The sequence below is a fragment of the Leptonychotes weddellii genome, chromosome 1 (genome assembly GCF_054177405.1).
Source record: "Leptonychotes weddellii isolate Sample4059 chromosome 1, ASM5417740v2, whole genome shotgun sequence".
NCBI lineage: Eukaryota > Metazoa > Chordata > Mammalia > Carnivora > Phocidae > Leptonychotes > Leptonychotes weddellii.
Genome location: NC_138369.1, coordinates 51,608,194 through 51,620,683, shown reverse-complemented (window position 1 = coordinate 51,620,683; position 12,490 = coordinate 51,608,194). Strand labels below are relative to the sequence as shown.

General features: G+C 45.0%; 1 protein-coding gene across 1 annotated transcript in view; it reads left to right on the top strand.

Moving 5' to 3' along the window:
- The first annotated feature begins 5,694 nt into the window (after window positions 1-5,694).
- Window positions 5,695-12,490, top strand: part of ZKSCAN7 (zinc finger with KRAB and SCAN domains 7) — a 10,202-nt gene continuing 3,406 nt past the window's right edge. Inside the window, exons 1-3 of the mRNA XM_081815198.1 lie at window positions 5,695-5,941; window positions 7,664-8,195; window positions 11,157-11,521. Of these exons, the coding sequence (XP_081671324.1) occupies window positions 7,782-8,195; window positions 11,157-11,521 (779 nt within the window). The 5' untranslated portion in view covers window positions 5,695-5,941; window positions 7,664-7,781. The remainder of the gene's footprint in view (window positions 5,942-7,663; window positions 8,196-11,156; window positions 11,522-12,490) is intronic.

Below are 12,490 nucleotides of genomic sequence, written 5' to 3'. Positions count from 1 at the left end.
CATTCCAGAAATTTCTTGAAGTAATGTAGACCAGAGGAAGGAATCCAAAGACATAGGTGAAAGCCAGGTATAAGAGGTTCATTTTTCAGACAGTGCTTCTAGAAATTTTTAGTGGTTAGTATCTGCTATGAATTTTGAAATTAGAAGACATCACAGCAGTGTGGAATTGCTTGGAATTTAAGTGTGTGAGATGAAACAAAATTCTGGCAAGAATGCTAGAAAATTCCAAACTTTCTCTCTTCTAGAGAATATCTGTAATATTTATTTTAGTCCTAGAAGCAAAGAACAAACATAAGCCAAATTCCATTCATAACTGACCTTTTGAAGTTGAGAAATTTCTATCAGAGATTTACTCTCCAAACTTTATTGTGTATCCCTATGACTGGAAATGACTAAAAAACAAGCCCCTTCTAACCCTAAAAAGTATTTAGAGAAGAATCTGACTCTTCTTCATTGTTACCTTCCTCCCAGGCTCCATCCATTTCTGGGCAGTGGAAGGAACTAGAAATGACAGAGAATTGGATGATAGGTGCAGGCTTAACTCATTACAGGTGAGAAACCCTTAAGGAGAGGCTTGTTCCAGGCACTATGAAGAAAGAGAAGAGGAAACAATACTCCTGCCCACTGCTAACTGGGGAGAAACAGCTTGGCCCTTTCAGAATGTCTCCTCCAAGGAGGAAACATCCACTCACTTACAGAGTTCTGCATGCTTAATCCACACTGGTGTGTGGAACATTGGTGTTATTTGGGTAGAGGGTAATGCACTAGATACTCTTAGAAAAGATATATGCTTAGCCTTAGAAGAGCTGCAAGGGCAGATGGAGGTATCCTAGAGGCCTCATATGTGGAGGGAGTAAAAATTCCCTGGAATATCAGGGTACAGCTTCTTCTTGGCTCTCTTCCAATTGCTCAAGTAGCAATAAGGAATGTTAAGTATCATCTGTTCCCTAAAGTGGTGTTAGAACAGGATCATCAGGAGATATTATGGTGGTTTAGGGGCACAGAGATTTTATACATCAAGACTAGAAATCATATCACTGTTTTGTTTTTTAATTTTCTACAGCTTCTAACAGGAAATAACCTGAACTGAAATAATGATTACCCCCTCCCGAAAATGTGTATCTCTTGACATTTGATCATGTTGTCATCTCTCCCCTGACACCTGTCCAAATCCTACTTCAAGGCTCAATTCAATGCTATTCCCTTTTAGGCTGACTGTGATCCCTTTCAAAATCAATCCCTCCCTTGGCTCTCTGAACTTCTATTATATTGGGTATCACATACTGCTTTTTGCTAGTCACCCATATCTGCCTTGGCATTTTCAAGGTTTATTCTTACTCCCCTATCTCCCTCCTAGAATCCAAAGTTTCTTACATAGATGTCTTCCTTATGTTTGTATAGTGCTTATTAGGGCATATCAAAGGTCACAACTTACCTCACTTAATCCTCCCAACTTGGGAGGTGTCAGCAGGCATGGATTTTTTTTTTTTTTGCCCCATTTCACAAATGAAGAGACTTAAGACTCAGTGGATACATAATTTGTCCAAGATCACAAATCCTAGATGGTAAGAGGCAGGGCTCAGGTCTGTCATACTTACAAGGCTGGAAAGAAATTCTAGTCTATGTTTGAGATGTTTCTGGAAGAACTTAGATTTCAAATCTGAGATCTAACAAACCCAGAAATTGAAAGATTACAACCAACAGTGTCAAGTTTATGATTTCCAAGACCAAAATGGTGCTTTTGGAGAATCAAGTCACAGACATTGGTTCAGAAAGACGTCTCTGGAATGAGAGGCAGATCTTGGCTCATATTGCTTTGTGGCCCCATTTCCCCACCTGTGAAATAAGAAGGTGGTGGCTAGACTACCAACTCTAAAGATCCTTCGTGCAGTCCATGAGTCCTCGCTATCAACTATGGTGGCTGGGACTTGTGGGTAGGATGGCCTGAAAATGCTCTTTCCACTTTGCAGATTTGCAGCAGGAAGGGCCAGAGGCTGAGCTGGAGGTCCAGTGAGAGGGTTAGGATTGCAATGATAGGCCCAGAGCAGGGATTTCACCAGAACAGAGTACAGGGGGGTATAGTGTCCACTCTCCTAAAACTACTGGGGTAGAGCCCCTGGGAAGGAAGCATGGTGAGACAGGATGGTACTAGGTGTGGAGGCAGAGGCCAGCATTCCCACCAAATACTTTCGCTGATGCACTGGGGTCACCAGAAGGTTTCCACTGCTCTCTGGGCCAGTCTCCCCATCTGTGTCGCGAGTGAAGGTCAATACCAGCACCAACAATGGGCAGAGGCAGCCTGGGACCACAGCTCCCACTGCAGGGCTGGGACATGGCACACACACCAGCACCGCCCACCCCTGCCCAGCTGCCATCCCACTAGCAAGTGGCTTGGAAAGAGTCCTGAACTAAAGATGTGCCAGAAGCAATTCCCTTGTGGTCTTCAGGTCCCTGAAGCAACTTCCAGTTCCATCTAGGAAGCTCAGAGGCCTGCTTATCTTGTTGGTCTCCCTGCCTGGGATTGGCTTCCAGAGAGTAGGACTGAGGGTCCCTGAGGCTCAAAGTCGAAGAGAACAGTCCGTGCCCCTCCCCACCATGTCTAACTCAAGCCATATTTTATTAGTGTCACTGGCCCCCCTCGTGCTCATAATGGGCTGGAACACCATTAGCAGAAATAAATAGAGTAATAAAGAACAGGAATGAATGGGGTTTAGAGAAAGACAGCCGCTTGGGATAGAAAGAGGAGAGGATGTCTATAGATTTGAATTCAAACTCTTCTTTGCTCTTTTCAGCCAGTAAAATGTTACCCAGCTAGCAGGACATTTGCCAAGACTACCTGCAAACTAATGATCCTGTCTTACTGAGGCACTGGGATTACAAAGCAGATAAGCAGATATAAGGGATGTCTCTGTCTCTTTCCCTCCAAGCCTCTCAATATAGCTGGCAGTCACAACCCAGACCTATGATTTTCCTTCCCTGATTAAAAAGCCTTCCACAGCAACTCAGATCAAAGACCTATTTCTTAGAGGTTAGGCCAGGCACACCAGGGAAACAAAGGTGGCCTGATCTTTTCTTCCAGCCAAGAAGGCAGTTACTAAAACCAGCCAAGCTTGGAGTTTGTGCCTGGGGACTCAAATGTGAACCAGAGAGACATGGTATCAGCTCACATAGGGCTTACTGTACAGTGGAGAAGGCTGACAAGTAAACAATGTTAACACAGTGTGACAAATAAGGACTGTGACAAATACAAATGAAGGAGCACCTAATCCAAGGAGACAGATGGGATATAGAGAAGGCTTCCTGGAGAAGGAGGTTTCTCAGCTAAGTCTTGAAGAACAAATAGAAAATTTCAAGGTAATAGGAGAGTCTCTGCTCTTGGGCAACATCCACTCCCATTCAAGCACAGTACCTGGGGTTTCCTGCCCATATTCTAGGGACCTACCTTATTTTTAAGGTGTATAAGAGTTCCTGGCTGTTGAAGAGGGGACTGACCACACAGATGATGTCACAAGGTCTGAGCAGTTTGGGTGTGGTCTTTGTGGTCTCCTTAAATCAAAAGTTTGTTGTTTATTACTATTATTATTATTATTATTATTATTATTATTATTACAAACAAATGGGTCAAAAATAGCAGGCCTTGGCAGTAATCTGGATACAGTGGATAAAGAAGTGGGAGGAACCATACTAGAAAACACCTATTATACCTACAATGTGCCAGGCACCATTCTAAATGTGTTATATATATATATCTCATCCAATCCTCATATTAATGCTATGATTTAGGTACTATTCTTATCTTTATTTTACAGATGAGGAAGTTGCAGCACAGAAAGGCCCAGTAATTTGGCCATGGTCACCCAGCCCATGGTATGACATCCAGGGTTCTAGTTTGGGTCCCTGGGTGAATGATAGTGCCTTTCACAGTGATGGGAACATGGGTGGAGCTTCAGAACTGATGAATGCTGCTTTAGGCAAATAGAATTTCTGTTAGCTCTCATACCAAAGCTAGTGTGATGGTTTCTCAGAAAGGTCAGGGTGGTGTTCCCTCAGATCTCTTTGGCCCAAATGCGGGTGTCCCAAAAATGCTATATGGGAGGCATCGTGGAGCATGTCTTTCCCACTGGGACTCAACCCAGTCATGGTAGATCAGACCCACAGTGCTGGCCACAGAGGGACCTATGAAGTTTAGACATACTGCCCTGATGAAGCTGGCCCTCACAGACAATGAAAGCCAACTGCCTGGGCATGAAGCAGCTCTAAGGAATAAAAGAACTCAATCTTGTTTTCCAGATCTTGTCTCCTACATACTCCAAAGCAGCTAGAACTGCTGGACAACACATGATCAGGGAAACCTGAAAATTGGAGCTGACAGCATTTGGCCTAGCCTTAAGAGATTTCTTGCTTAAGAACCCTGAGTCTCTGAGGCCTTAATGGACCAATGGGCCACATCCAGTGGCAATGACAGGCAGAAGCTAGGATGAGATAGCCAAGACCTCCCTGTGAGGTTTCCAAATGTAGGGGGTGACCTTAATATCAGAAGGACACCCTTTAGGCTGAGTGGGCAAAGACTACTCCAAGAGACTTCCTTTAGAGCTTGTGAAAACTCTACAGGTCTTCTGATGCCTTTGTTTCTGTCCTGGCTTGTGCAGGGAACTGAGGGACATGTCAGGTCTAGAGGTTGGCCCAGAACACCCTAGAGATATTGTTGACGCCTGGATATCCCAGGAGACTGTTACTTTGCAGCCTGTAAATGACCTACCTTCTGGGATACAAAAAGCTACATAAGATACAGCTACTTCTATGGGAAAGTGGCTGGTCTTATCCTCTGCCCTTCATCCATGGCCATTATATCTAGAGGTTGTGGCTTCAGGGCCTGCTCAATCATGTTAGCAGCAGGGACCTGTTCACATCCTGCTTCTGTATGCAAATCATTCTTCCAGGTGAAGACCACCTGGGTAGCTCCTGTCACCCAGATACTAGACAAGTGCATCTAGATATGCTGTCCCCTTACCTTTCCACTTTTTATCTGCTCCTCGACACTCCATGGGGGCCCTTCCTTGGACAGCAGATTGCCAGTGCTTAACTTTAGGAAAGATTAACCACATCCATTGGCCAAAATATCAGTCACTGGGCCTGTTTCTTCATTAATAGGATGGAGATGCCTGTTCACTGAAACTCAGATTGGGTGAAAATGCCCTGGGCATCACATACAGTATATGCCAGGCCTTTTGCTATGTGGTGTCTGTATGTTACCCCTGTCAGCATTCATAGCCCTATGAAGCACACATTATGCTCTGCATTTTTCAGATGACAGAAACAGTCTCAGAAGTTGGGTGTATTTCCCAAGGTCAGCAGAAGGGGTAGGGGCAGAGCTGGGGTGCATATGCGTAGCTCAGACTTTGAACGGTCTGAGAGGGGCACGTGCGCAGCCTGAAACCTTTAGGCCCCGCCCTCTCTCCGTTCCGAGGTGGCCCGGCCTGGCCCGGGTGCAGGTTATACTGGCTCCCGCGGTCCCGCTCTCCCATCCGAGGGCGGGGAAGTGCGCGCCCACCTTCGCCACAGAGATTTCCGGGATCCTGGAGGGGCCGGAAGTGGTCCCTCTTCTCTCTTCCGGCTCGGCCATTGTTTTCGCTTCCGCGGGCTACGACTGTGTCCCGCACGCAGGGGTCGCCGCGACTGTACCCGGGTGAGCGGATCAGGGGCGGGGAGGGAGGTGCTGTCCGGGCCGGGGTCGCTGGGTTGGAGCCGCGGCCGCCCGCAGCCCTGATCGGCGACGCCGGCCCGGTACACGCTTTGCCTCCGCGGCCATTGGCGCGGTCCCTGTGAGCTCTGAAGCTGCCAGTTGTAGAGCCGCCTCTTTGTCCGGTACCCTTGACCAACTGTGCCTGGCCGAGAGCCCGGCACCTACCGGTACAGCGCAGAAAAAGGCAGACATGGCCAGGTGAGCTGCGCCGCAGAAGCCCTGGTTTAACGCAAAATGTAGATGGATATTTTCCCAGCCTTGCGCTGAGAGACAATACAAAGCGTCAGAAGTGGGTCAGACAGTCTTGAAATTAAAAACGTGAAGTGTCACTTGGAGACCCAAAAGTGCAGATGAGATTAGCTGCTGAGCATTCGGAACTAGTAGGAAAATGATCAGAACTTTTTACAGGTGTGGGATCTCAGAGCAGAGTTAACAGATTATTTTAAAGTTCTTTTTTTTTTTTTTTTTAACAGAAATTGAAGCCTAGAGAGAAGTAGCTTACCGAGGGTACTGAGATGCATGGTGCCTAGCATTGATGCCCTAGTTACCACTAAGGTACTGATTTTCAGAGTTTTACGGTATATAAACTGGATAAAAGTGTCTTCCCCCACTTCAGTATCAGGTAAATGAACCACATTCATTCGTTTACTAAAGGTGTATGTGTACACACACACAGAGTGTATATATACAAAAGAAGACTGGAAACCAGCCCTGCCCTTGAGTCCTTACCCGAAGTGGGGGAGACAGAAGTGTAAACCACAAACAGTGTGATAAGTGTTCTAGTAGAGGTTTGAATGAAAAAGGTACTGTGGGCTCTCTGAAGCAATAACCACACTTAAGCCTGGAGAGATCAGGAAGGTTTTCTGGGGGAGGTGGTTGAGTAGAAAAAGGTCTAGCATTTACTGACTCCATTGGGTACCTCTCCTTTGGTGGCTGTCTAGTAAGAGGGTGTGAGTGGCAAGTTGTGCATAAACTAGTTAAAACAACAGTGTTTCAGTGAGAAGTACAGAGAAGGAGGCTACCAGCTTTCTTCCTGCATGGGGCAATCAGGAAAACAAGCATTCAGGAGAAAATGGCATTTGTTTTGGGTCTTGACAGATGAGTGAGAGTTTGTCAAAAGTTGAAGAAGAAAAATCCAAACAGGACAAGAGTATGTGTGGCTTCTAGCTGTGTCTTTAGAGCTTTAGTCCCAAAGTTTATTGTGCATCTCTGTCACAATAGAGGAGAGTAGAAGAGCTTTGAGCATTCACTTCCAGCATAGGTTTACTTATAAATTAAATCTATGTATTGTTTTACAAATTTCAGTACACATTATAAAACATAAATAGGAGATAAGTAACAACTTAGTGTGTTCTTAATATACCCTTTGGGTCATCTTGCATATTCCTCATTTGGAGATTATTGCAGCTTCTCTAGCCTGGGTACCCGGGGAGAGTGGTAAGGGGTGTGTCTAGAACAGGGCCCAAGGCCAGGTGGTGAAGTGCTGTGAATGCTAGGCATACACATTTAGGTTTTATCCCGTAGGTTATGGGAGCCACTGAAAGTTTAAGAAGGGAAGTCCCTTGGAGGGATGCTTAGAGACTTCCCTGGTTGTGCCTCCCTCCTTTTTTTCCTGGAGACTTTTTTTTTAAGATTTATTTATTTATTTATTAGAGAGAGAGAGTGAGTATGTGAACAGGGGGAGAGGCACTGGGAGAGTGAGAGAGTCCTAAGCAGGCTCTGCACTAAGCACCGAGCCTTACATGGGGCTTGATCTCATGACCCTGACATTATGACCTGAGTGGAAACCAAGAGTCAGATGCTTAACTGACTGAGACACCCAGGCACCCCTGGAGCTTTGGTTTTTAACTGTAGATAGTCTGTTGTCAGCCTGGGGCTGAACACTCTGGGACTCTGATTTCTCTCTTGATGTTTTTGTAGGTGACACCCCCATTGCCCTCTGTCCCCAACTCTGAAAACAGCTCCTGAGACCTGAATTACAAAACATCATTTTAATTGGACAAACTGCAGCTGAAACAAGCTTCTCTTGGAGGTCACAATGGCCACCCAAGGCAGGGGAACTTTAGGCCTCCTCCCTAGGGGTGCTGTTCTCCAGAAACAGGAGGGGCGCCAGACCATGAAGCAGGAGCCAGGGAGCCAGACCTGGGGTCAGGGCTGCAGTCTCCAAAAGAACCACCCTCCTGTCTGTGAAATTTTCCGGCTGCACTTCAGGCAGTTATGTTACCATGAGATGTCTGGGCCGCAGGAGGCACTGAGCCGGCTCCGGGAGCTCTGCCACTGGTGGCTGATGCCAGAGGTACACACCAAGGAGCAGATCCTGGAGCTGCTGGTGCTGGAGCAGTTCCTGAGCATCCTGCCTGGGGAGTTACGGACCTGGGTGCAGCTGCATCACCCTGAGAGTGGCGAGGAGGCTGTGGCCGTGGTGGAGGATTTTCAGAGACACCTAGGAGAGGTAAGCAGATGAGCCCAGAATGGCATCTGGAACCCTTCTCTGGTGGTTGGATTAGTCATTCTCCGTTCCCTAGGCTCTAGGCTGGTTTACCCTTAGGATTCCTGAGCCAGTTCCATGGATAGCAAGGAAATAGTTTTGTGCTTCAAGTCATAAACAAAAATACAGTTCCCAGACAAACTCTGTGCATTGCTTTGTGAACTACTGTGTCGTGAGCCTTGCTTCAACCTGGAGATCTACACAGTACTCCTGGCATGTAGAGGATCTGCCCACTGGTTAGAATGGGGGAGTGTGGTAGGGAGTAGATTTTTGGGTATGTTGATAACACGGACCTTCATTTGAGAAGTTCTCATTACTTACTTCCTTGGACTTCTCAGAGTCTGTTATCTCTCTTTCTGCATTTTAGGTTCTTGATGAGAGGTGACACTTCTGGGCCTCATAATCATTGGTTTCTTTTCTAACTTTCCAAACCCAACCAGGGTCTTTCTTTTTTTTTCTTTAATTCTCATTTTGGTTTACCCTGTTTCCTAGGGTTCTCTCAAATTTAAAGCCAAGGTAATTCAAATTAGAGAAGTTGGAGAGTCAGCAGTGTGATAACAGTGGGAAATTTGGCTTCTAGGAACACAGAGCTAACTAGCTCCGTGACCATGTGTATCAGTCAGGGTGTAGCCAAAGAAGCAAAGCCAGCAGGAAATTATATATATTGTATATTTATATTTGTGTATATATCTATAGATTTGCTACAGAGTGGTTTAAATGATTATGAGGACTGGCAGTACAGGTCGGAAATCTGTAGAGCAGGCCATCAGGAAGGGCCAGCTGGAACTCAGGCACGGGCTGAAGCTGTTGTCTACATGCAGAATTACTTTTTCATGGAACTTTCAGCTCTGATTTTAAGGTTTTGTAACTGACTGAATCAGGCTCATCCTGATTGGGATGGGTCTTTGGACTCTATTTCTTACTCTGCTATTATTGTCAGCTTAAGTTTTTTCTGATGTGGAAGACATGAGAATGGGACTGTCTTTCCTACCATAGGCTCAGAAAATATATTTATGGCTAAATGAATAAACATACTTTTTCATGGCAGTTTGCCAGGAGAAGATTAAGGAATATCAGGGCAGATCAGATTCATTCTGCTCAGCAGGAGCGAGCATGTGCATATGTGCACTTTGGGGCTGGAGAGGGTTGTAGAGCAATCCCTGCAGGGCTGCAGAATCATGCAGTTTACAAAATGCTTTTATATCCTGTATCTTATTTCAGTTCCTAGCAGGCTTACAAAATATGCAGATAGTAATCGTATCTCCATTTGACAAGTGATGCAAGCACAGAGAGATTGACTCATCTCGAATGGCAGAATTAGTGAAAGTTCTCTTTGTCCATGAGATTTAACTGAAGTGTGGTTATTGCTGATTACCACCAAGTGTGGGAATCAGAATTTTCTAGCTCCCTAGGTTCTAAGCCACTAGTTTTCCCCTACTAGCTTGCTGTGGAGTGCCATCTTAGAATGAAAATTGGAACGGGGTTTTCTTGCCTACAAAGAAAAGAAACCTGGGAGTCTGAATCCTAGGTAATGAATGGGAACTGGACAAGCATTTAATTGTTGGTGAATTTCAAGGTTGTGTTATCATGATGCAGTTAAGTTCTGTCTTCTTCCAATACCCACAGCAGCTGTATTTAAGAGCTGTAACTCCCATTTATAAGAACTGTCCAGTGGAGACTCCAGGGAGCCTCCTGTTTCTATCATTATGCTGGAGAGATATACAGTAAAGGAGAGAGTCCCTTCACATCTCAGCAGATGTAACCCAATGGAGCAAATCCAGCAGGTTTTGTGAAGAAGTTATTTTCACCTTAGGCTGTACTGTGTACGTGGCAGTGCCAGCAAATGAGCCTATAAATGTGATTCATTTAGATGGTATTTTAGGTTTTCAGCTCCAAATGCTGGTGAAAAAAATAACCATGAGATTGTGAGGAGCTGGTTTGATGACAATAAGCAAGGGTTAGAAATACCTATCTCTGAGGTATTCTCAAGGTCTCTAAAGATTGGTATTACCTGATCTTATTTGACTTTTTATATACCTTATTTTGGAGGGCTAGTACATATTGAAAACTGGGTTTGCAGATAACCGTAAAAACTAATGGTAAGTATCGAGAAAAAAAAAGTATCAAGAGAAAATCAGTCAACAGATTTTAACTGAACACCAACATTGGGCCAAGCATTGTTCTAGGAACAAGTGATCAAGACAAAGTTCTTACCCTCAAAAAGCTTTTATTTCAAAAAGAAAACAACAACAACAACAACAAAAAAAAAGCTTTTATTTCATTGGGGGAGAAATAGACAATAAAGGCATAAATAAGATAATTTAAGGGTTAAGACACAGAAAATGTAATCAGGTAATTTGAGAGAGAGTGACTACTACCCTTGCTTTGTCAGTGTGGTTAGGAATGGCTTCTCTGAAGAAGAAACACTTTTGCTGAGAGAAATTGGAAAAGCTCTCTTGAGGTTTGTCAGCCACTATTCTGGGCTGTTGCTTCTGCTGTCAGCCTCAGTAGCATTCTATGTGCATGTATACGTATATACATCTATCATTTTTTATTTTCTAGGTACTTCTGGTTGGTCTTTTCTGTAGACTAAGGTCACAAGGAGTGTATAGAATTGCCCTCCTGGCTCCTTTTTCTAGATTGTTCTTCATGAGCAAATTTGTGTCTGAAGAATTGACAAAATGGAAATGGTTATATAATCTGGTCTTCAGGCTCCTACCAAGAGGTTCAACAGAGGGATAGCAAGCAGGATTGCAAGCTATAGATCCTGTTTTGACAGTTTTTCTCCCAGTAGGCTGTACTGGTGGGGCGGGAAGGACAATGGCTCTTCTTTTCCTGGCTTCTTTTTGGGGGTATTTCTAGAGGTTTTGGGTTCTATACCTTGAAGGATGCTCTTTTGAATCCAATTATAATTCTTGTCTCTAGGTTTCAGGTACTGTACAGGAACAGGAAATGTGTTTGGAGGAGACGACAACCCTGGGTACAACAGAAGAATCTCTTCCTACCTCACCCTTCAGTGAGGGTTCAGCCTCTGGAGGCCGCCTGGAGCCTCCTCATGACCTCCTCCCCAGTGGGCACTCTGGTACTCAACTCCCCAGCTCTGGCCTCAAATCCTGCCTCCTTTTTCTCCTCAAGTCTCATTTCCTTTATCTCCCTCTAACCCACCCCGTTGGAATCCCTCATTGCCCTGCCCTCTGTCTTCCTTTCCTAGTGACTTTATCTGTTCCTTTTGCTTATTCTCCAATCATTCATGCATTTAGCAAGTTTTTGTCTAGCACATGTCATGGGTAAGGCACTGTTGGGGACCAGAGAGATACAGTACACAGTCACTACTTTCAAAGAGCTTCTTATCTAGTTGGCAGAGAGTCAGTCAACTGCAAAAAGAGGTATCCTTGTAAGATACATTAAGTGATACCTGTTCCCAGGCATTTGATGCCATGAAAATGAGCAATATGGACATTGTAAACATAGAGCAAAATCATTATGGGCAGGGTGGGTAGGAGAGGCTTCGTGGATGAGGTAGCAGTGGGATGTGACAGTGAAAAATGGGGGAGCAAATTGAAGGGGGGAGAAAAGTGGTAGGCACCAGAGCAGAGGATATAAGCAGAAACTCTAAGTGGGGGTTCCTTGAACCCCACTGAGATGGAATAAGGAAGAACTGTTTTGAGGAGCATGGGGTCTCTTGAACAGGGCCTAACGGTTGAGGCTAGGAAAATTTTGATGGGTGGGGGTTGATGTGTTAGAAACGGTATTTTGGGAGAATTATTCTAATGCATGTGACCACTCTGGGATGAATGGTGAGAGCTGTGGTTGGAAGCCCCGGTAAGAGGCCAGTGCCCAGAATGGATATGAGGTGATCATTGCCTGAACAATACTGAGTGGAATAGAAATAGAGAGACAGGTGACACATTGTGCAGGAAGAATCCACGGGACAATGAAGAGGAAGGAGAATTACGAGGTTTGGCCAATATTTGGATTCATTAACAGAACCTGGGTAGTCAGGAAAGCAAGTTGATAAGAAAGTCCATTTTTGACTGAATTTAAGGTGATGAGGGACACCCAATTCATATGTCCAGTAGGCCACTAGAATTCTGTAATAGGGGTCTGGAAGAGAGCTGGAACTGGGGAAACAGCATTGGAGCATTGAGAGTCCGTGAGATCTCTGACAGAGCAAAAAGGGACGCTCTGAGGCCGGAGCACCTGCAGTGTCCATAATGAGAAGCCAAGAGAAGGAAGGGAAATCAGGAATGAGGGGCCAG